Source organism: Hemitrygon akajei, chromosome 7 (assembly GCF_048418815.1).
Source record: "Hemitrygon akajei chromosome 7, sHemAka1.3, whole genome shotgun sequence".
Classification (NCBI taxonomy): domain Eukaryota; kingdom Metazoa; phylum Chordata; class Chondrichthyes; order Myliobatiformes; family Dasyatidae; genus Hemitrygon; species Hemitrygon akajei.
In genome coordinates this window covers 177,579,147-177,604,623 of record NC_133130.1, presented here as the reverse complement: position 1 = coordinate 177,604,623, position 25,477 = coordinate 177,579,147, and the positions used below count along the sequence as shown (strand labels likewise).

The following is a 25,477-nucleotide window of genomic DNA, read 5'->3' as shown; positions in this document are numbered from 1 at the left end:
GCAACAGAGAACTCTTGTTCTGTTTTTCAAACTGATATTTAGATTGACATTGAGTTTGTGAGGAATATTATATAAAATAAATGCACTTTGGTCCAATTTCCATATGGGTATCTCAATGATACTTTCCTCAAATGTTTGGTGAGAACTACATAAGATATATTATTATATTATATGATGAGCTGAATGATTCTGCTCCTATATGTTATTGTCTATACATATTTTATGATATTATATATTAATGAAAGATAAACATTTCCCCATTCAAAAAATCTCTTTAGTTTTTGTCTCTAATACTAAACTGGCTGCAACATACTGGTTAACTGAAACATCACTAGAAACTGAAAAACAAAATGCACAAAAACATATTTAGGCTATGGTACTTCCTGTACATCAGGGGTGTCAAACTCATTTTAGGTCACGGGCCGGATTGAGCAAAATGCAGCTTCATGCAGGCCGGATCAGTCAGACGCGTGCGAACGCAGCATTCGTTGCTTCCGTTTTTTCAGCCTGCTCTCATGTGTCTCAGTCTCTGCTATAACTACAAAGTGTTTCACTTTACAAATTCCGTTCCTTATGAAGAAGACTGCTGAGCAAGACTGCCGAATAAACACTAAAAACCCTGAAAACCTGGTACCTGAATAAACTCAGCATTAGCTATATCATACGCCATAGGCGCTTCGATTACTGGGGCCAGCTTTAATAGTAATTAGATATTATCTCGCGGGCCAAAGATAATTCCACCGCGGGCCGGATTTGGCCCGCGGGCCTTGAGTTTGACATATATGCTAACAGTACAGAGAAGAAGTAGACGTGACAGCATTTGAAAATATCATAGCAATAGTGTACAAACTACAGCTGTATTAAGTCTTACTATTTGGAGCCACAGTTGAGAGCTGGGTGGCAGGTGGGGACCAAAGGTGGACGGGTTGCCCCTGGACAGAGCATGACAAACTCATCACCAGAGGTGCTACCCCTCCCTGGACAACCCATACAGCGGCCACACCCCAGTACACTGCTTCGACTGGTGGGCTAAACCAGCTGAGGATGGCCGGAAACCTCCAACCCTGGTGAGATAGAGACATGCCTACCCCAGCATGCGAAGCTAGTTCCAGCGGACTGGGTGGAAGAGATCAACTACAAAATCCAACGGCTAAGAAGGTGGTGCTACAAAGCTTCATGGAGAGCGAAGGGTATGATAAGACACAGAAGGCATCATGGCTATCCACTGCAGCTAGGGAAGAATCCAGTCGTAATGATTTTTTGCACCATTGAACCAAGATTTTTGAGGCTGAGAGAGTGGAACTGCCACAGTGCAGTGTCTTTTTCAGTATAAATCTCCTCTGGCACAAGTTTTAGTCATCATTGGAAACAATGGACAACCAACACATTAAATCTTGTAACTAAATTACTGGACCAGGGTATCCAAAGACCATTGTTTTTGAAAAGCAAGTTGAAATCCCATCATATTAGCTCAGGACTTTAAATTCAAGTAATTAAGTAAATATGGAATTAAAAACTAGTATCAGTAATGGTAATAATGAATTGTCTGGATTGTCAATAAAACCCTTCTGGCTTACTTTAGGCTGGTAAATTTGCTGTCCTTACCCAGTCTGGCCCATATGTGACTCCTGACACAGTGTGAGTGTGACTCATTCTTAAATGCCTTCTCCATTTAGGGCTGCAGAGTAAATGGTAGCCTCTCAATGAAAATGTGGGGAAAAGTACTGAGGAATGGGTTATTTGGCTGAGGAAAATAAAATGGTAATAACCAAAATAAGTTGATGAGATTGAATTTTTTCACAAAGGAATCTGAAAATATGAAACAAATCAGATAGTAACAGTAAAATAAAAAGACCCTGTGTGCCTTCCAATGAACACTCCTGATGAAAAATTCCAATAAACATAACTAAATATCAAAATCTATCTTTATAGATACCAATTGAAAAGCAGTGCTCTTTAGTTAACTTCCTACTTATTCAGAGAAGAGGGTGGTTGGTGCTTTTACCTGAAAAGGTGAAGACTAAGAAACATACAGCAGAGAAGTAGGACATTCAGCCTATCTCAACCATGTTATTGTGATGTCTATCTACTCAAGGAGTTCCCAACCTTTTATATGCCATGGACCAAAACCATTAATCAAGGGGTCTGTGGACCCCACTTTGGGAACCCCGATGTACTCTAATCACACTTGCCTGCATTAGGGCTGTATCCCTCTTATCTAAGTACCAGTCCAAATGCTTTTTAAACATTGTAATTGCATCTGCTTCTAACAACTCCACAAGCAGCTTCTTCCAGGAAACCACCATCCTCTGTGTGAGAAACTTAACCCTCAGATCTTCTTTAAATTTCTCCTCTTTAAATCTATGCCCTTAAACACTCTCCTGTCCTGGAAAAAAAATACTCTGACTATATATTTTATTTATGACTTTCACCATGTTATAAACCTCTGTAAAATCACCACACAGCATCCTTCATTCCAGTAAGAATAAACCTAGCTTATCCAATTGTGACTTTGACTGTGGAATGATTGTTGGTGCCAGATGGGGCAGTCTGAGTATCTCAGAAACTCCTGATCTCCTGGGATTTTCACACACAACAGTCTTTAGAGTTTACAGAGAATGGTGTGAAAAACAAAAAAAACTCCAGTGAGCGGTGGTTCTGTGGGCAAAACACTTTGTGAATGAGAGAGGTCAGAGGAGGATGACCAGTCTGTTTCAAGCTGACAGGAAGGCAACAGTAACTCAAATAACCACATGTGTACAGGAGGTACCTAATAAAGTGACCACTGAGTGTATATATGCTACATGTATATATAAAAATGACATGGAAAATGGTACATGGAAATATTGACCTGTTCTGCTTTGCTGCTTCAGGAGGCATTATTGTAATATAAACAGGTCAATGAATTTATCATATACTCACAAACAAATTGTAAAGTTTTAAAGCAACCTATTTATACAAGACAGAAACAGGAAGAGACAAGAGTTCAATAAAGACAAAAAGTCTGACTGAGTTACCACTCACCGTTAACAATCCTGTATTTTTCAGCAATCATTTCTGCCTGCAGGCTTCTACCACTGCCGGGGGGTCCATGGAGAATGATTCTTGGTGTAAAGGGGGCAATGGATTGATGCCGGCTTTGGACATGGCTCAGAACTGTGGAGAATGATAATCATAAAAAAATAATCAGATACAACCCTGAACATTAATAATACTAGAAGGCCAGAAGCTCATGCAGTATGAATCTTGTTAAGCCCCATTTGTAGGGGATTCCTCCTTCCCTCCGCCCCATTTGTAGTAATTATCTGCAGAGTAATTAGATGTAATGATTCCCTGCTGATTAGCTTTCACAGTTGCAAAATGTAGAAAGCCTGCAGTGCACGAGCAGAAAGCATTAAGCTTCAAAAATAAGTTTCAAATAGAATTTTATACTTCTTTCAATTTATGAATTAATTTCATTGAATAAAATACAAATATTCACGTATATGGATCAGTGACTACTAATGGTTTACACTATTTTACAGAATGAAAGTTCATTAATGGTCAGATAAGTTTATAATTAATATTACAATATTTTGTTTAAAATCATATTACAAATCAAATAGTCCTATCATACTGTGATTATGTTCTGCTTGGACTATCCAGGAGTAAAGTGCTTGAAAACTACAATCCATTAAAGTAATCACAGCAAGAGGGGAAATCAAGCATACTCTGACAAGTTTGACTTTGCAGTACATGTAAAATCATCCTGCATGGGCACTGAATTAACATATATTAGATAGATAGATAGATAGATAGATACTTTATTCATCCCCATGGGGAAATTCAACTTTTTTTCCAATGTCCTTTATATGCTCCTTTCACTCCACTTAGTACAATATATGCTGAAAAGCAGAACTAAAATTTAGAAAACAATATTAAATTTTCATGTTAATGTTCATTGGAAGTTTTCCATTGGTAAATAGGAATATGAAAAGTTCAGTAGTCTAATACGGCTGCAAATATTAAGGTGGGTAATGGACACCTATTTCCAAAAAAAAACATAGACATGATCAGTAGACTTTATGTAGCATTGCTAACTTTTATTATTGTTCTCTGAGTAGTATTAGTATATATTTCATAATGAAACACACACATATAGATTTAGTTTTCATTTTCAGATTACATTTACTATTATTATTTGAGTACTTTGTCTAATGTTTAACTGATCAGGTTGTTGAATGAAACTTCAGCACATGGAAGCAAAAGACCATGGTACGAGGGTAACCTAATCCTTCTCTTGACTTCTGCTGTCCTCATTACATCAAGTTATTCAACTCTTGAATGATGAGTTTGAAGATATTGGAGGATGGACAAAATGTCCCCATTTTTCTGAAATTTTTTATGATTTATTATTATTTATTTCTACATTGGAAAATATTGTCAGAGTTGCTGGGTACAGTGCACTATCGTTGGGTATGCAGTTACAAATAAATTATCTGACTGTGCTTATAATTATTGGATTTGCATGGTTTGTGAGATTTTGACTTATTAAGTACAAGTTTTTGTTTCTTTGTAAAATAAAAAAAAGCTTGTAACAGTACAGTTCAAGTTTATTGACATTCAACCGTATACAGCCTAACAAGACAACGTTCCTCCAGGCCAAGGTCCACAACACAGTATATATAACTCACACACAACACAAAGTACTGTAATAGTACCACAAATAAGTTAACAAATTACAAAATATATCCTATTAGGCTGACAACATGATAGTATCCATATAATTCAAAGTAATCTTAAAACAGAATGAATTCTATTTGTTCCTTAAACATATTATAATTCCCTATTCAATGGTAGAAATCCATATGTAACAACAAATGCAGTGTTTGCTGGAATTTGATATAAAACTTAAATAAACCATTATTAAGCAGATTTTGGCATCTGTTATAAAATAAAGTACTAGAAATTTTGAGATCTGATCTACCATTGTACTGTGACCCTATGCTGTGATATATGACAGTAACATATTAAAACCCTGAACTTAATTACCTCTCTTTCATAATTAATATGCTCAGTTTGCACAAGAACTCTATCATAGTTAAATTATAATTTCATAAATGCCAATTTTTAGAAAATGCCAATTTGTTAAAAAGTTATTTTCAAAATATATTTTTGTAATATGCCTAATGGTGTCAATCAGTCAGTATCATTCATCTTATAATTTTGGTCTTAGAACCTTTAGTTGTGGTATATTTAATGGATTAATTATTAATTGGTATTACTAATAAGGGAGTGTGAATAAGTGATGGTTGGCTACTAATCATTAAAAATTCCTGTCCGAACTAAATAAATAAATGAGTGATAGACAGGAATGTCCAGCATCACGGCACTGTGATCCTAACCAGAAAAATACATCTAAGTTGCAATGTTGGTGTACATCCTGTACACTCACTTTGTACAGGATTTAATTTTGTCAATTTAAAAATCATAAGGAATGCAAAGAATATGATCTGATTTTAAGAGGTGCATTTTTAAAAGGCACCTGGTCTACTGAATTAAAATACAAAGCAATATTTTGAATGGCTAAGTATATCTTGTTTCACAGTCTGCTGTTACTTGGTCATATCCCTAAGTTTCTGGAAGGAAGAGTAATCTGTGCCTACATGATCTTCTGCCACATGAATTTAAAAAAAATCACAGGATGAGTTATTTCCTTCTTAACACAGAAGAATAGGATTACTGTGTCAAATGTATCTTTATGGGTAATACTCTTGAAAAGGTATTACATATTTATGTGCAATCATGTATTTTATCTGTTTATTGAAAAACAAGACATTTTTATACTTTTTTGGTCATCAATGCTATTGGAAATCAGTGTAGGTGACTATTAGATTGATATCCCAGGGAATCACTTCTTAGCCAATGGCTGTGGCACTTTATTCACTCACTTCAATAGAGATTTCTTCATCTCGCCTTGCTGCTTATCCTGCATGGTCTAGTGTTGAAACACCAACACTCTTGCTAACCTGACTGTTAGCAAATCAATTCCCAGAAATACGACAATATGTAACAAATGGATGTACCCATGATATCTCTTGCGACCAAAATGGCAGCTATCATGATAACTTAGCAATTTTGCTTACAATTAAGTAATTCATGTGATATTACTTACCCTGTGAAAAGACATCAACACTAGGCTGATCAGCATTAATGATATGGTATATTTTACTGTAGCTATTCAGTACCCCATGACTGACTCGGCGGTACTCCAATAATCTTTTTACAGTTTCTTCCTCAGTTATCTCGGGAGGTTTCTCCAGACGATTCTGTATCTTGGTTGATGTTGGCCAGTTGAAAATTGTATGATATATTTCTAAAGTAGAGAAGCAAAGATAAAAATCCAAAGCTTGCATCAAATTTGAAATCAAGAATCAACAACTTTGTTTAAAAAACCATAGCACTCTGTTCTTTAGTTATAAATGTTAACAGATTTGTCAAAATACTTCAGTAATTTTTCCTATTCTTCAATCACAAATACTTCTTCCTGATCAATTAAATTGGCAAACGTACAGCATTTGAAATGAATGAACACTAGAAAAAGTACTATTAAGATACTTATAGGATCATAGAATATTTTATTCCACCAGCTTTGAATGTTAGTGATTAAAATTATACATTCAAAAATGACCAATTACTCTCCAAATTTTGAAAATATTTCAATTCAATTTAATTTTGATGCAATGGTGTCGAATGCACATGAATATCTGATGTCATAAATATCATTGTGGAACAATGAAAATCTGTTAAAGAGAGGATTTTACAAAAATAAAAAGAACAGTAAAAGATTAGAAATTAGGATCATAACAAATGCAAATCTACTTCTAACAAAATAAACTGGAGACAATGAAGAACATGCTTACTTATTTTAAAGAAAGTATGGGCAATAATACTGGGATACCGGGAGGATAAGGAATAGAAGCTTGAGTAATTCCCAATGTGAACCCATGGCTAAGCTAGGACAGACAGGTTAGCAAGAGCGTTGGTGTTTCAACACTAGACCATGCAGGATAAACAGCAAGGCAAGACGAAGAAATCTTTATTGAAGTGAGTGAATAAAGTGCCACAGCCATTGTTCATAAAACATATAATTACTTGACTAGAACTTTGGGCGGAACTGAAATTGGACTGAAGGGTTGCTGTGAAACTGTGAGCACTATAGAGAAAAAATCATCTCTGCATGGAAGTTAGTTCTAGAACAATTGGTAGGCAGCGGTGATAATAATATTTACAGCTAATCAAAAACTGAAACTAAGCTCCATATATTAGATAATGTTCTCTTGTGATACTCGGTGATAACAGGTTAATATAAACAGCAAACTAACTACATTGATGAAGGCGTACGGTGTACTGGCCTTCATCGATCATGGAATTGAATTTAGGAGCTGAGAGGTAATGTTGCAGCTATATAGGACCCTGGTCAGACCCCACTTGGAGTACTGTGCTTAGTTCTGGTCGCCTGACTACAGGAAGTATGTGGAAGCCATGGAGAGGGTGCAGAGGAGATTTACAAGGATGTTGCCTAGATTAGGGAGCATGCCTTATGAGAATAGGTTGAGTGAACTCGGCCGTTTCTCCTTGGAGTGGTGGAGGATGAGGGGTGACCTGATAGAGGTGTATAAGATGATGAGAGGCATTGATCATGTGGATTGTCAGAGGCTTTTTCTCAGGACTGAAACAGTTGCCACAAGAGGACACAGGTTTAAGGTGCTGGGGAGTAGGTACAGAGGAGATGTCAGGGGTAAGCTTTTTACTCAGAGGGGTGAGTGCATGGAATGGGCTGCCAACAACAGTGGTGGAGGTGGATATGATAGGGTCTTTTAAGAGGCTTTTGGATACGTACATGGAGCTTAAAAAAATAGAGGGCTATAGATAAGCTTAGTAATTTCTCAGGTAGGGACATGTACGGCACAACTTTGTGGGCCAAAGGCCCTGTATTGTGCTGTAGGTTTTCTATGTTTCTGCGTTTTTTTTAGTCTCCTTTTCCCCAAGGTGTAATGAACTAGACACCTCCACCACATTAGGGCTAACAACATCATTATAAATTTTCTTATCCTAACATGAAAATACTTCTAATGGTCCTTGTAAGATTTTTGCAAAAATGCCATTGAATATACTATTAATTACAATATATCAGAAGACAAATAGAACAATTAATGTTTTTTCATAGAAAATTGAGGGTTCTAAGGTTGAAATAATGCAGTTTAAATGAGATATGGAGGGTAAGAGAAGAAACAATTAAAATTTTGGATCTGGTTATAGATGTATGAGAGTTAACAATTAAGTACCATATTACCTTTGGTGACTGGGTCAATTCTTTTCCCCAAATTTCTCTCAATTAGCACAGTATCAGGAGCATCAAGTATGACTAAAGGTAAAAGAAATGTAGTTGAATTACATGAGGTCATTAATCAAGTAAACACTAACAAAGTGCAACACACACAAAGTACTGGTGGAACGCAGCGGGCCAGGCAGCATCTATAGGAAGAAGTACAGTCAACGTTTTGGGCTGAGACCCTTCGTCAGGACAAAGTGAGCAGGTTTGTAACATAGAAGAAAAATTTGTTCTGAAACTTCCAAGGACTAACATTTACAGATTGCCATTCTACATGCACCAGCCTAAACCAAGATTATTTTATATTAATTGTAAGCATTAATTTTTAGGCCAACTTTAAAATTACACACTCAGCAGACTCCATATGGGCAGTTCAAGTCTGCTAGGTAATTAACCTCTTCTGAGTTGGAATAGAAGTGGCAACCACTCTTTAAATATATGGGTAGAACCAATGGAAATGGTTAAAAACAGCAATAGATCATCACATGTTTTAAGTATGAATCCTGGAGCTAATGCTGGAGTTTTCTCTAATATGGTAGTCACCTCTGGTACTGAATATGAGAGCAAATATTGCTTACCATTTGAACTTTCAAGTTTTCAAAATATATATGGTGAATCTAGGGAAAGCTAGACCACTGAGAATTTTAATACTACATTGAGGGTATATGTAAACCCAGACAATATATCATTATATAAGCTTCTTGATTTACTACATATGGTTCAATGAAGTTTGAAAATTCTAATCTGACAGTAGTTGCCAAATTATGCTTCAATTTTACATAAGACAGAAGGAATGAGTTAGTGTTATTATGCTTATATCATTACCATAAGGGAAGCATTACTGCAGTTGGAAAAATAAGGCTGAGAATGTCTGGAGGAGCAATGCTAATAAATTTCAATTTGTTCATCTTTGAGTGGCCAATGAAAAAGACGTATTACATGAATAGTAGAACATTTCAGTGTTATATTCTGGACAAACAAGGCACAGCTCATTAACTAGATAAAAAACAAAATTTAATGAGTGAGGATAACTTGCACAAAAAATCAATTAGATGAATTTTGTTGATGATATCATTAAATGGACCTGGCTAGTTTTTAAGTAGCTATATTGCTGTCTCCTGTATAATTTTAGCAAATCAACAGAGCAAATTAATTAGTTTCAATTCACCTGAGTGAAGTTATCTTTTCATTAACTTTGATCAATACCACCCCAATCACATTGGAACCTTTAATTGAATTATTGCCTTCAACCTATTTCTTTTTTTATTTCTAAATTATTTCACCAACCATGTTTTAGAGTTATTCAGCATGAATCAGGCCTTTCAGATCAACTTGTCCAACTTCATTTCAATACAGATGAGTATTTTATGTAACTATCACAATTCAAAGAATGCAAGGAGTTTTTTTCAAGGATTTGTTATTGAATGAGAAGTTTCAAAGCAACATAAAGCTTTGCCTCAATCGAGGTATCTTCTTGAGGCTGTCCTCTTTATCTGCATTTAGTTCATATCATCCCTCTAATCCATGAACCTGTCTCTAGGTCCTATTCATACAATGGGCTGTTGATTGCATTCATGCATAAGCAGACATATATCAGTTAAATCAAGTCAAGTCAACTTTTATTGTCATTTTGACCATAACTGCTGGTACAGTGCATTGTAAAAATGAGACAATGTTTTTCAGGACCATGGTGTTACATGACACAGTACAAAAAACTAGACTGAACTACGTAATAAAAAAACCCACAGAGAAAGCTACACTAGACTACAGACCTACACTTAAGTGGATGTTTAGTTGTCTGCAATTTTCTGTTCTGATCTATGTTTTGAATTCAATCCACAATCCATATTCAGGAGTGAAAATTAGTTGCTGAAATTAATATTAAAAATTAAAAGCTCTGTAAAACTCTGGTTAGGCCACACTTGGAGTACTGTGTCCAGTTCTGGTCACCTCACTATAGGAAGGATGTGGAAGCATTAGAAAGGGTACAGAGGAGATTTACCAGGATGCTGCCTGGTTTAGAGAGTATGGATTATGATCAGAGATTAAGGGAGCTAGGGCTTTACTCTTTGGAGAGAAGGAGGATGAGAGGAGGCATGATAGAGGTATACAAGGTATTAAGAGGAATAGATAGAGCGGACAGCCAGCACCTCTTCCCCAGGGCACAACTGCTCAATACAAGAGGCCATGGTTTTAAGGTAAGGGGTGGAAAGTTCAAGGGGGATATTAGAGGAAGGTTTTTTTACTCAGAGAGTGGTTGGTGTGTGGAATGCACCGCTTGAGTCAGTGGTGGAGGCAGATACACTAGTGAAATTTAAGAAACTACTGGACAGGTATATGGAGGAATTTAAGGTGGGCGGGTTATATGGGAGGCAGGATTTAAGGGTCAGCACAACATTGTGGGCCAAAGGGCCTGTAATGTGCTGTACTATTCTATGTTCTATTTTAATATTTGCTCTATACCCTATATCCAGAATATGCCCTAACAGCACCTTAAACTTACTGAATCAATAATTGCAGCCATCCCCTTTATGATTTTATAAACTTCTGTAAGGCCATTCTTCAACCTCCTTCAGTACTGGAAAAACAATTCCAGCCTATGTACGTAGTTTCTCCTCATGACTTGAGCCCACTAGTGCTGGCAACATCCTTGTCTGCACTCTCTCTAGCTTAATTACACCCTGGTGACCAGAACTGCACATAATATTCCTGGGTGCAGGACATGAATGCTACTTTACAAAAGTACTTGTAGATTCATATGATGACAACCCACATGTTTCAGTGAATCTGAATGCTGATAGCAGGATTAAGGTCAAAATTCAGCAAGAAATTCAGTGTTCGGATGCAATGTACAAGGCTCTTGCTGGATGTCGATTTTCATGATCATATGTTTGTCTTAAATATTGTGGTGAATTGTAAAGTGGAGATGCCACTCTTTTCCTTTAGTTCCTAGAACACTGGAGCTTTTGAGAATGATCTATAGTATAATTTGCTTTGTAACTTAATTTTACTTGCCATTTGTATAGTTGGATTAATGAGAGAAGGGGTCACAGCATATAATAGAAATAAAAGATAATAAAAGCACGACTGAATTTGAAAATACATTATTTCCTGGAGGTAGATCAAAATGTTTTTCAGATACTCTAGGATAGAAAAATAAAAACATAACAAACTTGCAACCTCATCCACAGGGAAAAGTTATCACGAATTTGAGTGTGCATCCCCATGATTTTCCATAGAGACAGGATATTATAAAGTATTCTTACCAATCGTGTAATTGAGTCTTGTGTTACATCTGATCTGCAAAAATTCCCCTCTTTTAAAATTCACCTACTGAGTGGAAAAAATCAATGCAAGATGCAATAATCTATTATTCTGTTTATTAGGAGTTAGGCAAAGCTTTATTTTCCTTTGAAACTTCTCAGTCAATAACAGAGTCTTCAAAGATGTTTTTTAAACTTGTTGAATTCTTGAACTATGATAATTACATGATATACTTATCAGTAATGAAATGGACTTTAATTAGTTAGGGATTTGTAAGGACAATCATAATCTAATTATTTTTCTCAATATATCTTGGCTTCCACTGTGTAATTTTCCTAACTAATATTTTGTATTCTGACCAATATAAGCTAAAGTTAATATCCAAATTTGTTATGCAATTAATTAAATTTCAATGTTGTAATTGTTAAGAAGAGTTCTTATTCTTCTAGCAATTGTTAAGACTTGGAGAATTTGCAAGATTAAATAGTAAAAACCAAAGATCAGCATCACGCTCACAATTAAAATACGGCAACAAATTAACTCTCAACAGCTCCACTGGGCAACTGTATGGCCGTATCAGCACATTTTACTCTGCCTCCAAAATGAGTTGCATTGAAATTAGTTAATTGAATTTTAGAGACTAAGCACAATGTACTGATGTGACTACATACTAGATAGTTAAGTGCCTCAGCAGTGGATGAATTTCTAGGTATTAATAATTTAATATTGTTTTTCATGTCAGGTTAATTTTGTTCTAATTGAAATGCAATAATGAATTGTATATTTGTAATACCATTGAGAAGAAATGAAATCTGATGGCTCCAGCAGGACTGGGATGCTCACATAGACTTATAAATAGATAACTGTTTGGATTGGACTGATTAAGTGTACAATATGGTTCAACCTATAATAAATCAGACTCTACCTGTACACCGCCATAGGTCGCATTGTTTTTCTTGTACATTTTACTGAATATGGAAGTGCAAACACACCAAGAACAAAGAATACATTTGCTCCTTCTTTTGTAAGATTTTTTTTTCTTACTGGCATTCATGGTGGGAATCAATTTAATCCAAGCTTAGAATGCAATATTTATAACTCAGTGTTCCCTGATCATGCTTAGACTTCCTAGAGATCATTAATTTTTTCATATATTGACTTCCCTGTGGATTTTCAGCTTTCCTCATTCCTATTCCTCAATCAGTATATAGGAATTCCTTGAATTATCACCTCAAGGGACATCACCAAACTTAATTTCATCAAATCACTAAGTAGACACAATGTTTATATTTAAATAAACACAAATGATTCTGCAGAGTTTCAGAGGTTAAATCAAAGGCATTGTCCAGCAGACCGCTTGATACTCTTTGGTTTTAACACTGGCCCAGCTTTAAATTCAGCTCCAGACAGATGGGATGAAAGTCTCTGACAGCTGTTAAGGGTCCTAAATGAAATCAGTCTGAGCAGTCTCAAGCCAATTTCCGACAGTCACAAGTTCCACAAAACTGGCTCCAAATTCAGTGCACTGACACTAACTAGTCGGTCACAATCAAATAAACCATAAGGACAATCAAGGTGGGAAATGGCAATGTTGAATTAATGTAATATGGGTTTCTTTGAAGCCTGGAATGCATTAGATCAAAATTTCCAGCTTCCACTACATTTTTCGTTGAATACAAAGAAAAAAAACATTCTGATCGCTGAGAAATTACTGAACAGAAAATACCTAAAAATTAAGAAAAATTATTTTCATTCAACCATCAGAGATATCATAATTAATTCACATAGTTTTTAGCCAGAGAGTGGTGAATTTGTGGAATTTGTTGTCACAGGCAGCTGTGGAGGCCAAGTCTTTATGTATATTTAAGGCAGAGGTTGATAGATTTTTGATTGATCAGGGCATGGTGGGATATAGGGAGATGGCAGGAGATTGGGGCTGAGAGGAAAAATGGATCAGCCATGAGGAAATGACGGAGCAGACTCAATGGGGCAAATGGCATAATTCTGCTCCTATATCTTATGGTAATTTCTATCATTGATTTGTTTAAGCTAGAGAAAATAAAATGTACATAGTTACTAAACACATTGTCTGTAGGAAGATCAAACATAATGTTTCAAAAGGTCTGAAAACATTGCATTAATTTTTTCAACCTCTACATTTTTCAGGATCAGATGGTGTTGGCAAGGCCAGCATCAATTGTTCAATGCTAACCATTAGAAAAGATGGTGCTTCCATGGTACTGTTGGGAAAGCAGTTCAAGCAACAGTGAAGCAGCAGCAATATTTTCCCAAGCTGAAGATTGTGGAAGAGAACATGTAGGTAGTGGTGTCCAAAGCACTTGCTGCTTTTGACCTTCTTGGTGCAAAGTGCTATTGGAGGAACTTGGGCGTGGAACCATAGTGTTTTTTGCAGATGACACACACTGCAACCACTGTTTGTCAGTGGTTCAGAGAATGAATGTTTAGGACAGTGGATTGGGTATAAAATAGACTGCCATGATTGTCATTTTTAACTCCTTGGTCAAAAGAGCAACTAAATCTAATTGGTAATATGAATTTTTGTGACATTAGAGTTCAGTTTTCTGCAAAGTTTTGCTGTTCTACAAATTGCAAAGTTCCAAATGCATATTATCACTGCATGTACCTGTAGTATGTGCCCATTCATAATGTCTTGACCATCATGTGAGAGTAGGGAGCAGTTTTCCCTGTTTTCCTTGGGCATTTTCACCTGACCACCTCCTAGTATTCTCTCTCCATGGTTGGCTTATGCCACTGTGCTTAAGCTGCAATGGACAGTGCACTTTCTAGTGCTGATGAGGTAGGTGCAATTTCCACATTCTGCTGCCAGGAGTCACACGCAGACAGTATTTTCACAAAGGAAAATATTTTAAAACTAATTAACTGCTTCTTTTAAAAGGTGTCCTGATTGGGGCTGGTCACTTAAAACTGCAGTGCAGAGTAATTTCTTTTCTCAGAGGGTAGTAAATCTCTAGAGGACATGGGTGGTTCTGCTGGTAAAAATGAAAACAAATCCTTAGAAAGAGGTGACACAGGATTGAAAGATATAGGATCTTTGGAGGTAGAGTTAAGAAACTGAAAAGACCCTGATGGGAATTATACACAGGTCTCCAAACAGTACCTGGGATATGATATACAAATCACAATGGGAGATAGAAAAGGCATGTAAAAAGGGCAATACAATATGCAGGTAGATTGGGAAAATCAGGATGGTGCTGGATCCCAGGAGAGGGAATTTGTGGAATGTCTACAAGATGCCTTTTTAGAGCAGCTTGTGGCTGAGCCCACAAGAATGTCAATTCTAGACTGAGTGTTGTGTTATCAACCAAATCTGATTAGAGATTTTAAGTTAAAGGAATCCTTAGAGGACAGTGAGCATAATATGCTAGAATAACCTTGCAACATGAGAGGGAGAAGCTAAAGTCAGACATTTTAGTATTACAGTGGAGTAAAAGGAATGGCTAAAGTTGATTGGAAGGGAACATGAGCCAGGGTGACAGCAGAACAGCAATAGCTGGAGTTTCTGGGAACAATTTTGAATGCACAGAATAGATACATCCCAAAGAAGTAGTATTCTAAAGAGAGGATGACACAACTGTAGCTGACAGGAGAAGTCAAAGATAGCATAAAAGCAAAAGAGAGGTCATATAATGTAGCAAAAATTACTGTGAAGTTAGACAATTGGGAAACTTTTTAAAAAAAAAACAACAGAAGGCAACTAAAAGCCATAAAGAGAGAAAAGATTAAATATGAAGGTCAGCCAACCAATAATATAAAAGAAGATACCAAAAGTGGATTTAAAGAATGGATATCAGACGGCTGAAAAATGATACTGCAGAGGTAATAATGGGGGGAGGGAAGCAAAGAAATGGCCGATGAACTTGATAAGTATTTTGCATCAGTCTCCACTGTAGAAGACAGAACTATGCCAGAAATTCAAGTGTCAAGGAGCAGAAGTGAATTTAGTTGCTCTTACTAAGGAGAAGTGCTAGAGAAGCTGAAAGGCTTCAAGGTATAGGTCACCTGGACCAGATGGACTACATATCAAGGTTCTGAAGGAGGTAGCTGAAGAGATTGTGAAGGCATTAGTAATGATCATTCAAGAATCAGTAGATTTTGGAATAGTTCCAGAGGACTTGAAATTCAAATGCCACTCTACTCTTTAAAAAGGGAGGGAGGCAGAAGAAAGGAAATTATAGGCCAGTTAGTCTGCCTTCAGTGGTTGGGAAGATGTTGGCACTCATTATTAAGGATGAGGGATCAGGCTATCTGGAGGCACATGATAAAATAGGTCAAACAGCATGATTTCCTTAAGGGGAATCTTTCCTGACAAATCTCTTTGAGGAAATAACAAGCAGGATAGACAAAGGAGAGTCTGTGGATGTTGTTTATTTTGATTTTCAGAATACCTTTAAGAAGGTGCTGCATATGAGGTAGCTGAACAAGAACCCAAGGTATTACAGGAAAGATACAAGCATGAAGAGAAGATTGGCTGTTTGGCAGAAGGCAAAGTGTGAGAATAAAGGGGGCCTTTGTTGGTTAGCTACCAATGACTAAGTGGTGTTTTGCAGGGGTCTGTGTTGAGACCTCTTCTTTTCACATTATATGTCAATGATTCGGCTGGTGAAATTGATAACTTTGTGGCCATAGTTGTGGAGGATACAAAGAGAGGTAGAGGGGCAGGTAGTTTTGAGGAAGCAGGAAGTCTACAGAAGGACTTAACAGACTGGGAGAATGGGCAAAGAAGTGGCAGATGGAATGGAGTGTAGAGGAATGTATGGTCATGCACTTTGGTAGAAAGTATAAAGGTATAGACTATTTTCTAAATGGGGAAAAATTTCAAAGGCATTTGGAAATTCCCTACAGGTTAACTTGCAAGTTGAGTTGGTGGTAAGGGAGGCAAATGCAATGTTAGTATTCATTTCAAGAGGACTAGAATATAAAAGCAAGGATGTAATGCCAAGGCTTTATAGGGCATTGTTCAGACTACACGGGGTACTGTGAGCAGTTTTGGGCCCTTCTTCTAAGAAAAGATAAGCTGGTATTGGAGGTGGTTCAGAGGAGGTTTGCAAGGATGATTCTAGGAATGAAAGGGTTAAAGTTTGTAGACTGTTTGATGGCTCTGGGCCTGTACTCATCAGAGTTTAGAAGAATGAAGTGGGATCTCATTGAAAACTATTGAATATTGAAAAACCTAGATACAGTGGATGTGGAAAGGATGTTTCCTATAGTGGGGAGGTCTAGGACCAGAGGGCACAGCCTTAGAATAGAGGGGCATCCATTTAGAACAGAGATGAAGAGGAATTTCTTTAGCAACAGGGTAGTGAATCTGTGAAATTCATTGCCACAGAGACTTGTGGAGTTCAAGTCATTGGGTATATTTAAAGCTAAGGTTGGTAGATTCTTGATCAGTCAGGGCGCCAAAGGCTACAGGAAGAAGGCAGGAGAATAGGGTTGAGAGAAATATTAAATCAGCCATGATGGAATGGTGGAGCAGGCTTGATGGGCCAAATGGCCTAATTCTGCTCCTATGTCTTATGTTCTTATTGTCACTGGAATTTTGTGCCCCTGGAGGTAGTGGAAGCTATATCTTTAAATATATTGAAGGTGAATATATATAAGTAAGTGAAAGACTGTGTAAGTGAGGGGTATAGGGAATTGATCATACGGAGTCCAGTGCCAACACAGCATGTGCACAACTTACTAACCCTAATCCATATGTCTTTCAAATGTGGAAGGAAGTTGGAACACCCAGTGGAAACCCACATGTTCACAGGGAGAATGTACAAATTCCTTACAAACAGCAGTATGAATTGAACCTGTGTCTCTGGCACAGTAAAGTGTTATGCTAACTGTTATGTTACACACTTTGTGAACACCATATGTATAAATAACAGCTGAGAAATTACAGATTACATAAGGTGTTTATCTAGTTGATGTTGATCATATTGAATGATGGGGTTGGCTAAAGGAACCTGGTGACTCCTGTGCTCTTGTGTTTTTGGTCTTTCTGGCTAATCACATATCCAAAAATTGCCTGCTAATATGGAAGTTTTCTACCCCAGTTTCCATTCTTTCTCCATGTATCTGCCATCTGATTCAATTTCACTCTACTTTTTCGTAATTATGTTTCTGACTTTCAAATGAGACAGCAGTAACTATTATTTTTGTCAATAGACTCCTTAATCAGAACAAAGTGATTGTTAATATGTGAATTCCATTCTATCAATATGTCTGTAGAAAGATAATATTTACAATAACATGCCTTTACCCAAAACGAACAGTTAATTGGTGATGCACCATCAATAACTCTCTCTGAGACGTAAAGGCGAGATATTGGCTTTTATTGACTGGAAGAAGGAACAAGCAGTGGTTGACCACCATACTACATCCTGGAGACAGAGAGGCCGGGCTCAGACCTCAATCGCCTTTATACCAGGGTCTGTGGGAGGAGCCACAGGAGCAGTCAGCAGGGGGCGTGTCCAGACAGGTATATGTAGTTCACCACAATTGGTAAGGATTTTCTGATTTATTTTTTAGTGTTTTGTGCATTAGCTGGGTAATGAAGAAACAAGTGATCCAAATTTACATTGCTTTCTAAAATTCATGAGGAACTAATAAAGACATGACACCATCAAAAAAGTGTACAATTAAGTAGAAAAACTAGCAGAAATTAGATTTCATAATAATGATTTATATTTTAATAATAATTTGTTGACTTAGAGATATTTGGAAAGAACATTCACAGGGGAGAATGGAACATTATAGCATGCATCCAAGCTATTGAAGATTAATAGATAATTTGGAAAAAAATATTGAATTAAATTATTTTGGCTGGATGAAAACAATCTGAAACGGTACTGCTCTACAACCAAGATCAGCTCCTTAGAACTTTGTTTTAAGCTCATATTCATCTCATTTACAACTTACCAACATGTTCTGGTGCAATTCCTATTTCTTGTATTGCCATTGCCTGCTCCCGTGTTCTGGGGAAGTCCACCAGCACCCAGCCCTGAGATAACAAACAACAAAAATACCAAGTCTTCATTTATTCCCCATCTCTTATGATACTTGCGAAGATGACAGGGAACTGCTTTCTTGAACTAAAGCAGTCCATGTGGTGTATATCTATTTTGATATACACAATGTTTTTGGAACAGCTTCTTCCCCTCCACCATCAGATTTCTGAATGTTCCATGAACTCATGAACACTACCTCGCTATTCCTCATTTCACTATTTATTTTAGTAACTTATAGTAATTTTATGTCCTGCACTCTACTGCTGACACAAAACAATAAATTTCACAACGTATGTCAGTGATAATAAAGTTGATTCTGATATATGTCAGTTTGTGTAATTCATCATATGCCAAGCTCTTTCATAGGATATCTATACTTAATTTTGCAGGCACTGGAAAAAGCTTCAGAAAGCAAGAACAAAGAGACCTCTACAGCAACTTGCAGGTGGAGTGGATTATCATATATACTATTCTCAGGTGGAACTCAGCAAAAGTTTTTCAAGTTTCAAGGCATTTTTACAATTAAACTCCACTTTGTAAGTCATTTTATGTCTTCATTGGTTTTGCAGCAGACCTTTGCTTGTGGATTTTGCCGCTGAAAATTCAGATGCAAGTAAAATATAAACTCATCATGCTGAATCAGTCTAATATGTAAGTCATTTATATTACTTAAATGAAAGGGAAGTAAATTCAACTAAAGTTTGATGAATAGGAAAAAGCAAAGGATTAAAGAGTCAAGTCAGGAATAAAACAATCAGCATAATGCTCAGGCTCATTAGTTACAAATGAGAGCACCTTACTAATAGAACACTTACTCTTAGGACTACATACTATAACAGAACAAGAAATAGTCATTTCCCACATGCCCTTGTTAAAGTAAATGTAAATGTATTATCAGACTACGTTCTTTCAAAATCCACATTTATAGGACTAAATATTATCTCTAGAGCACTCTTTATTAAAATTACAGTGTTCAGAATGCCCGAGCCATGACAGATAAAGATCATGCTGCTTTTTCACAATACCAAAGATACTTGCTGAAACAAGTGATGGAGAAATAAGGGTATAAAAGAACTTATTAATATAAGTTCCAATTAGCCCATACAGTTCATTACAAAAGCAAGCCGTGTATCATCAGTATGCTCAACACACAAAATTAAATTTATTCAAGTGTTACTTCATCAAGTAATGCTCAAGACTCCTTCCTTAGAATAAATGATTCCAAAAAGTAGAAACTTGGAAGAAGCATATTTACTTATGAACAGTATCATGTGGCTAATTTATCCCCATGTAATAATGGAGGGGCTGCTTCTATGTGGAACTATTCCATTCAATTAAGTATTGTGGTATCCTCAGCGTGCAAGTTGCATCAATATATAAAGCTGCTCCTCTTTTGGATATTTCAGTTTTCTGCAAAAACAATTCTTGAGTTTAAGATATATTTTAAAGTAGATTTTAAACACAGGAGATTCTGCAGATGCTGGAAATCCAGAACAACACACACAAAATGCTGGAGGAACAGCAGGCAAGACAGCAACTACAAAAATTAATAAAAAGTCAATGTTTCAGCCAGAAACCCTTCATTAGGACTGGAAAGGAAGGGGGGAGATGCCAGAATAAAAAGGTGAGGGAGGGAAAGGAGGACAAGCTAGAAGGTGATAAGTGAAACCAGATAGGTGGGAAAGATAAAGGGCTGGAGAAGAAACCTGATAGGAGAGGAGAGTGGATCACGGGAGAAAGGGAAGAAGAAGGGGCATCAGGAGGAAGTGATAGGCAGGTGAGGAGAAGAGGTAAGAGGCTAGATCAGGAAGTGAAAGAAGAATACAAGAGTATATTAAGGTATGTTTAGCTTTTCCCTTACAAATTGCAGGTGATTAATTAAAGTAAAATCAATTCAAGATCAGAACTACATGCATTCTATTAAAATGCACTATTATATTTAACTATTTGGTTGCTTCATGTAAATTTTAACAAATACAACAAATGTACAAAGTAAAAAATAAACTGAATTCTATCATGCCTATTTATATTAGAAAAATACTATATATCAGTGTATAAGTAACATCACTGTACAAGTCACCAACAAATCAAAGACGCCCCACATCCCAATCCTTTCCAAAAATACTCTGAAAGTTGATTTTTATAACAGTCTTTTTATGGAAATTCATTTCAATAATGTCTGGGTGTATGCCAATTTTTCTAGCATCTTTTTAAGAACACAGAATGTAGAACACAGTACAACACAGGACCAGGTACTTTGACCCACAATGTCTATGTTGATCATGATGCCAATCTTAACTAATCCCATCTGCCCGTATATGGTCTATATTCCTTCATTTCCTGCCTGTTCATGTGCCTGTGTAAATACCTCTTAAACTTTGCTATTCTATCTGTTTCCAATCACTTCACCAGGCAGAATGTTCCAATCATCTGTTCAATATTTTAAAAAAGCTTGCCTCATGAACCTCCTTTAAACTTTCCCCTTCTCAGCTTAAAGGTACATTTCTACCCTGGGAAAAAGACTTTGATTATCTATCTGAGCTTACCCCTCAACCTCCAACACTCAAGAGAAAACAATCTACATTTGTCTAGCCTTTCATTATAATTAATACTCTCTAATCTAGGCAGCATCCTCTCCAAATCCTCCACATCCTTACTATAATGTGGCATCCTGAAGTGCACACAATACTCTAAATGTGGCTTAACCAAAGTTTTATACAATGGGAACATGATTTCCAGGCTTTTATACTCAACACTGACCAAAGAAGGCAAGTATGCTCTGTGACTACTTTGCCACCTATCTACTTCTGTTGTCACTTTCATGGAGAAATTGCATTGCAAGATCTCTCTGTACATCAGTGCTCCTAAAGGTCTTGCCTTTTACTGTACACTTTCCTATTGTATCTGATCTTTCAAAGTGAGATGTCTCACCTTACTATTTTTCTGTCCACATTTCCAGTTGGTTGATATCCTGCTGAATATTTTAACAGCCTTCCTCGCTCACCACAATCCATTAATTTTTGTGTCATCGGCAAACTTACTAATCAGTCTACCTGCATTTTCCTCCAAATTACTTTTACAACTGAGGTCCCAGAACTGATTCTTGTGAAATACCACTGGTTACAACCTTCAGTCAGAATAACACCCCTCCATGACTACCCTCTATCTTTTATGACCATGCCAATATTTAATATAATCTACCAGGTCTCTGTGAATTTCATGTGCCTTAATCTTCTGGATCAGCATTCCTTCAGGACCTTGCCAAATGTTTTACTAAAGTCCATGTATACAACGTCCACTTCTCTGCCCTGACCAATTATTTTCATCTCCTCCTTAAAAACAACTCAATCACATTTGTAAGGCATGGTGACTTTTGGAATAAATCTGTTTATTTTTCAAATGCAACTAGATCCTTCAAAATCTTCTCCAATAATTTAAATGGAACTTGAGGCTCACCAAGCTATAATTTCCTGATTGTCCCCATTGCCTTTCTTCAACAAAAGAACAGCAGTGCCTATTCTTCAGTCCTCTCAGACCTTGCCTGTGACTGAAGAGCATATAAAGATCATTATCATGGCCCCAGCAATCTCCTCTCTTGCCTCTCTCAATAACTCAAGGTAACCCTCATCAGACCCAGGGGACTTATCCAACTTAAAGTTCCCCAATATCTCCCCTTTCTTGATTTCAACGCACCCTTTCCTGATCTCACTATCCATTATGTCTACTTTCTTGGTGAATGCAAAGTACTGACTTAAATATATCCACTATAACAACCCTGTTGTAATTATACCTTTCCATAATCTACTTATTTCTCCATTCCTCTATCTGGCTATTGGAAAGCCAATAGTTAACTCCATCATAGTGACTGCTTGACAGTTCATTTACTTTTCTAGAACTCTACCCCATATTGCCTCACTGGATTAGTCATCATGATGTTTTCTATAACTCTGACTGTGATACTCAGTAATGTAAGCCACCCAACTCTTTTACACCTTCCCCTATTGCGTCTGGAACATTGAGCTGCCAGTCCTGCCTTTCTCTCAACCAAGTCTCTGTAATGGCTACAACATATACTATTCCAAGCCCTAAATTCATCAGTCTTACCTGCAATAATCTTTACACTGAAATAAATACACTTCAGCTCATAAGCCACATTGTGTTTATTAACCTGGCTCAACCTGTCCTTCCTTTCAGCTTTACTCAACCAAACATCTACCTTTCCCTCAATCCTTCCATTTGCTGACATACTTTTCTGGTTCCTACACCTCTGTCAAGGTAAACTAACCCTCCCAAGACACAGTAGAAAACCTTCCTGCAAGAATATTGGTGCTCCTTCAGTTCCTTCCTGTACATGTCCCACCTGCCCTGAAAGACAGCCCAATAAACCATGTATTTGAAGCCTTCTCACCTGTACAAGCTCTACAGCCACACATTTACCTATCACCGTTCTATTTTTTGCCTTGCTACCATATTCTCTGAAATGTTTAATTTTATGTTATAGTTTCTAAGGCATGGGTTCCCAAGCAACACATACAAAATACTGGATTGAGGGTCTTGCCTAAGGATCTCGGCCTGAAACATTGACTGTAGTTTTTTCTATAGATGCTGTCTGGCCTGCTGAGTTCCTCCAGAATGTTGTGAGTGTGTGTTGCTTGGATTTCCAGCATCTGCAGATTTTCTCTAGTTTGTGATTTAAAATATCTACTCTTTTTACCTGCTTAATTTTTCAAAAGTTTTGTTTAACTTTCAGCTCCTTGGTACTTTCATTCTTTCTCCCCTTTGACAAATGTACTTTGAATATTTCAAAAGCAAAAAAAAAACTGCAGGGATTGGAAATCTGCAATAAAAATATTAAATACTGGAGATACTTACTGGTTAGGGCCGATTCTCTGGAAAAAGAAACAGAAGGCACATCAAAGTGAGAGAACAAATATATTTTAAGTTACTGAGATGGAAGGGATGGGAAAAATAAATGGAGCACTCAGTCTGTCTGTCTCTCTGTCCCTCTCTGTTTAAAGCACCAGCACAGAGACTGGGCATGCTGTGTGTGACAGAAGGATGTAGGTAGTTGTGCATGTGGTGAAGCACCAACATGAGTGAACATATCAAGGTTCTGGTAGGAGGAAGGCCAAAAGATAGCATTGTTAAGCAGCACAGAGATGAAGAGTCCAGGGGCAAAGTTTCTAAAAGAAAAAAAACAATATATGGTTTTCGCTAGCAGTCAGCACAACACTATGAGTAAATGAAAGGCAGGAGGGTCCATTTTTAGCATGGTGTTATTTTATATGGCATCATCATTCTACAGTCTACTTTGGAGAGTATGATGAGAGAAGTACTGTAGCTGTGCCCTTAAAAAGGATTGACAGTCACACAAAGAAAAAATGAAGATAATTACTGTGCAGTTGAGTTAGTCATAGAGCTATACAGTACAGAAAAAGGCCTTTTCCAATTCATCCATGTCAACCAGGATGCCTTTCTGATAAAGCCCCATCTGCCAGTATTTGTCATCTTCTTCTTAACCTTTCTTACCCACAAGCCTGTCCAACTGCCTTTTAAATGTAATTGTACCTGCCTCTATCACTTCTTTTGGCAGCACATTCCATGTATCCAATGCACCCTCCCATGTGAATAAGTTGCCACTCAGTTCCCTTTAAAATCTTTTTCCCTCTTATCTTAAACCTTTGTCTTGGGAAAAAGACTTATCTAGCTTATTTATTCTCAACACATTTTTGTAAACCCTCAGCATCCTTCACTCCTGGTAAATAGGACCACATATCCAACATCTCCTCATAATTCAAGCCCTCCAGTTCCAGCAACATTCTTGTGAATCTTTTCAGCACTCTCTCAGATTGGGTCCAGAGGAGTGTTAACTGGGAATGAAAAGGTTAGCACATGAGGAGCATTTAATGGCTCTAGGCTTGTACTCACTAAAGTTTAGAAGAATAAGATGGGATGTCATTGAAAACCATTGAATATTGAAAGGCCTAGATTGAATGGACATAGAGTGGATGTTCCCTATTGTGTGAGTCTAGGACTAGAGGGCACAGCCTCAGAATACAAGGACATCCCTTTAGAACAAAGATGAGGAAGAATTTCTTTAGCTAGAGGGTGATGACTCTTTAGAATTTATTGCCACAATTGACTGAGAAGGCCAAGTCATTAGGTATATTTTTAAGTGGAGGTTGATATGTTCTTGATTATTAAGGGCATCAAAGGTTACAGGGAGAAGGCAGGAGAATAGGGTTGAAAGGGATAATAAATCAGCCATGATGAAATGGTGGAGCAAACTCGATAGGCCAAATAGCCTAATTCTGCTCCGAAGTCTTATGGTCTCTCCAACTTAATCAGAGTGTTTGCACAGTATGGTGACTAGAAATGCATATAAAATTCCACAGGTGGTCTCACCAACTGTACAGCTGTAACATGGCATCTTAACTCTTAACTCTTGGGCTCAATATTCCTTTCAATTAAGTCAATCGTGCCATAGGCCTTCTGCATCACCCTGTCTATCTGTGTGGCTACTTACGTTGAACTATGTACCTCTAACCCTAAGCCTCTCTGTTCTACCAACTCCCCAGCGCTGCCATTTTCAGTGCAAGTCCTACCCTAGTTTACCTTCCTAAAATGCATAACTTTGCACTTGTCCAAGTTAAATTCCATCTATTTGCTTGTCCACTTTCCCAGTTGATCTTAGACTTTAGACAAACCCCACAATTCACTGTCCACCACACCATGGATTTTCAGGCCACCTATATTCTCATCCAAATTGTTACTGGATATGACAAACAAAAGACAACTCATG

The 25,477-nt window shown here is 37.1% G+C and overlaps 1 protein-coding gene across 3 annotated transcripts in view; it reads right to left on the bottom strand.

Moving 5' to 3' along the window:
* Nucleotides 1–25,477, bottom strand: part of ak8 (adenylate kinase 8) — a 146,020-nt gene that overhangs the window by 67,501 nt on the left and 53,042 nt on the right. For all 3 annotated transcript variants that reach the window (XM_073052695.1, XM_073052696.1, XM_073052697.1), the window contains 4 exons: nucleotides 18,587–18,668; nucleotides 8,336–8,407; nucleotides 6,155–6,355; nucleotides 3,025–3,156 (listed from right to left, as the gene is read on the bottom strand). In XM_073052695.1, the coding sequence (XP_072908796.1) occupies nucleotides 3,025–3,156; nucleotides 6,155–6,355; nucleotides 8,336–8,407; nucleotides 18,587–18,668 (487 nt within the window). The remainder of the gene's footprint in view (nucleotides 1–3,024; nucleotides 3,157–6,154; nucleotides 6,356–8,335; nucleotides 8,408–18,586; nucleotides 18,669–25,477) is intronic.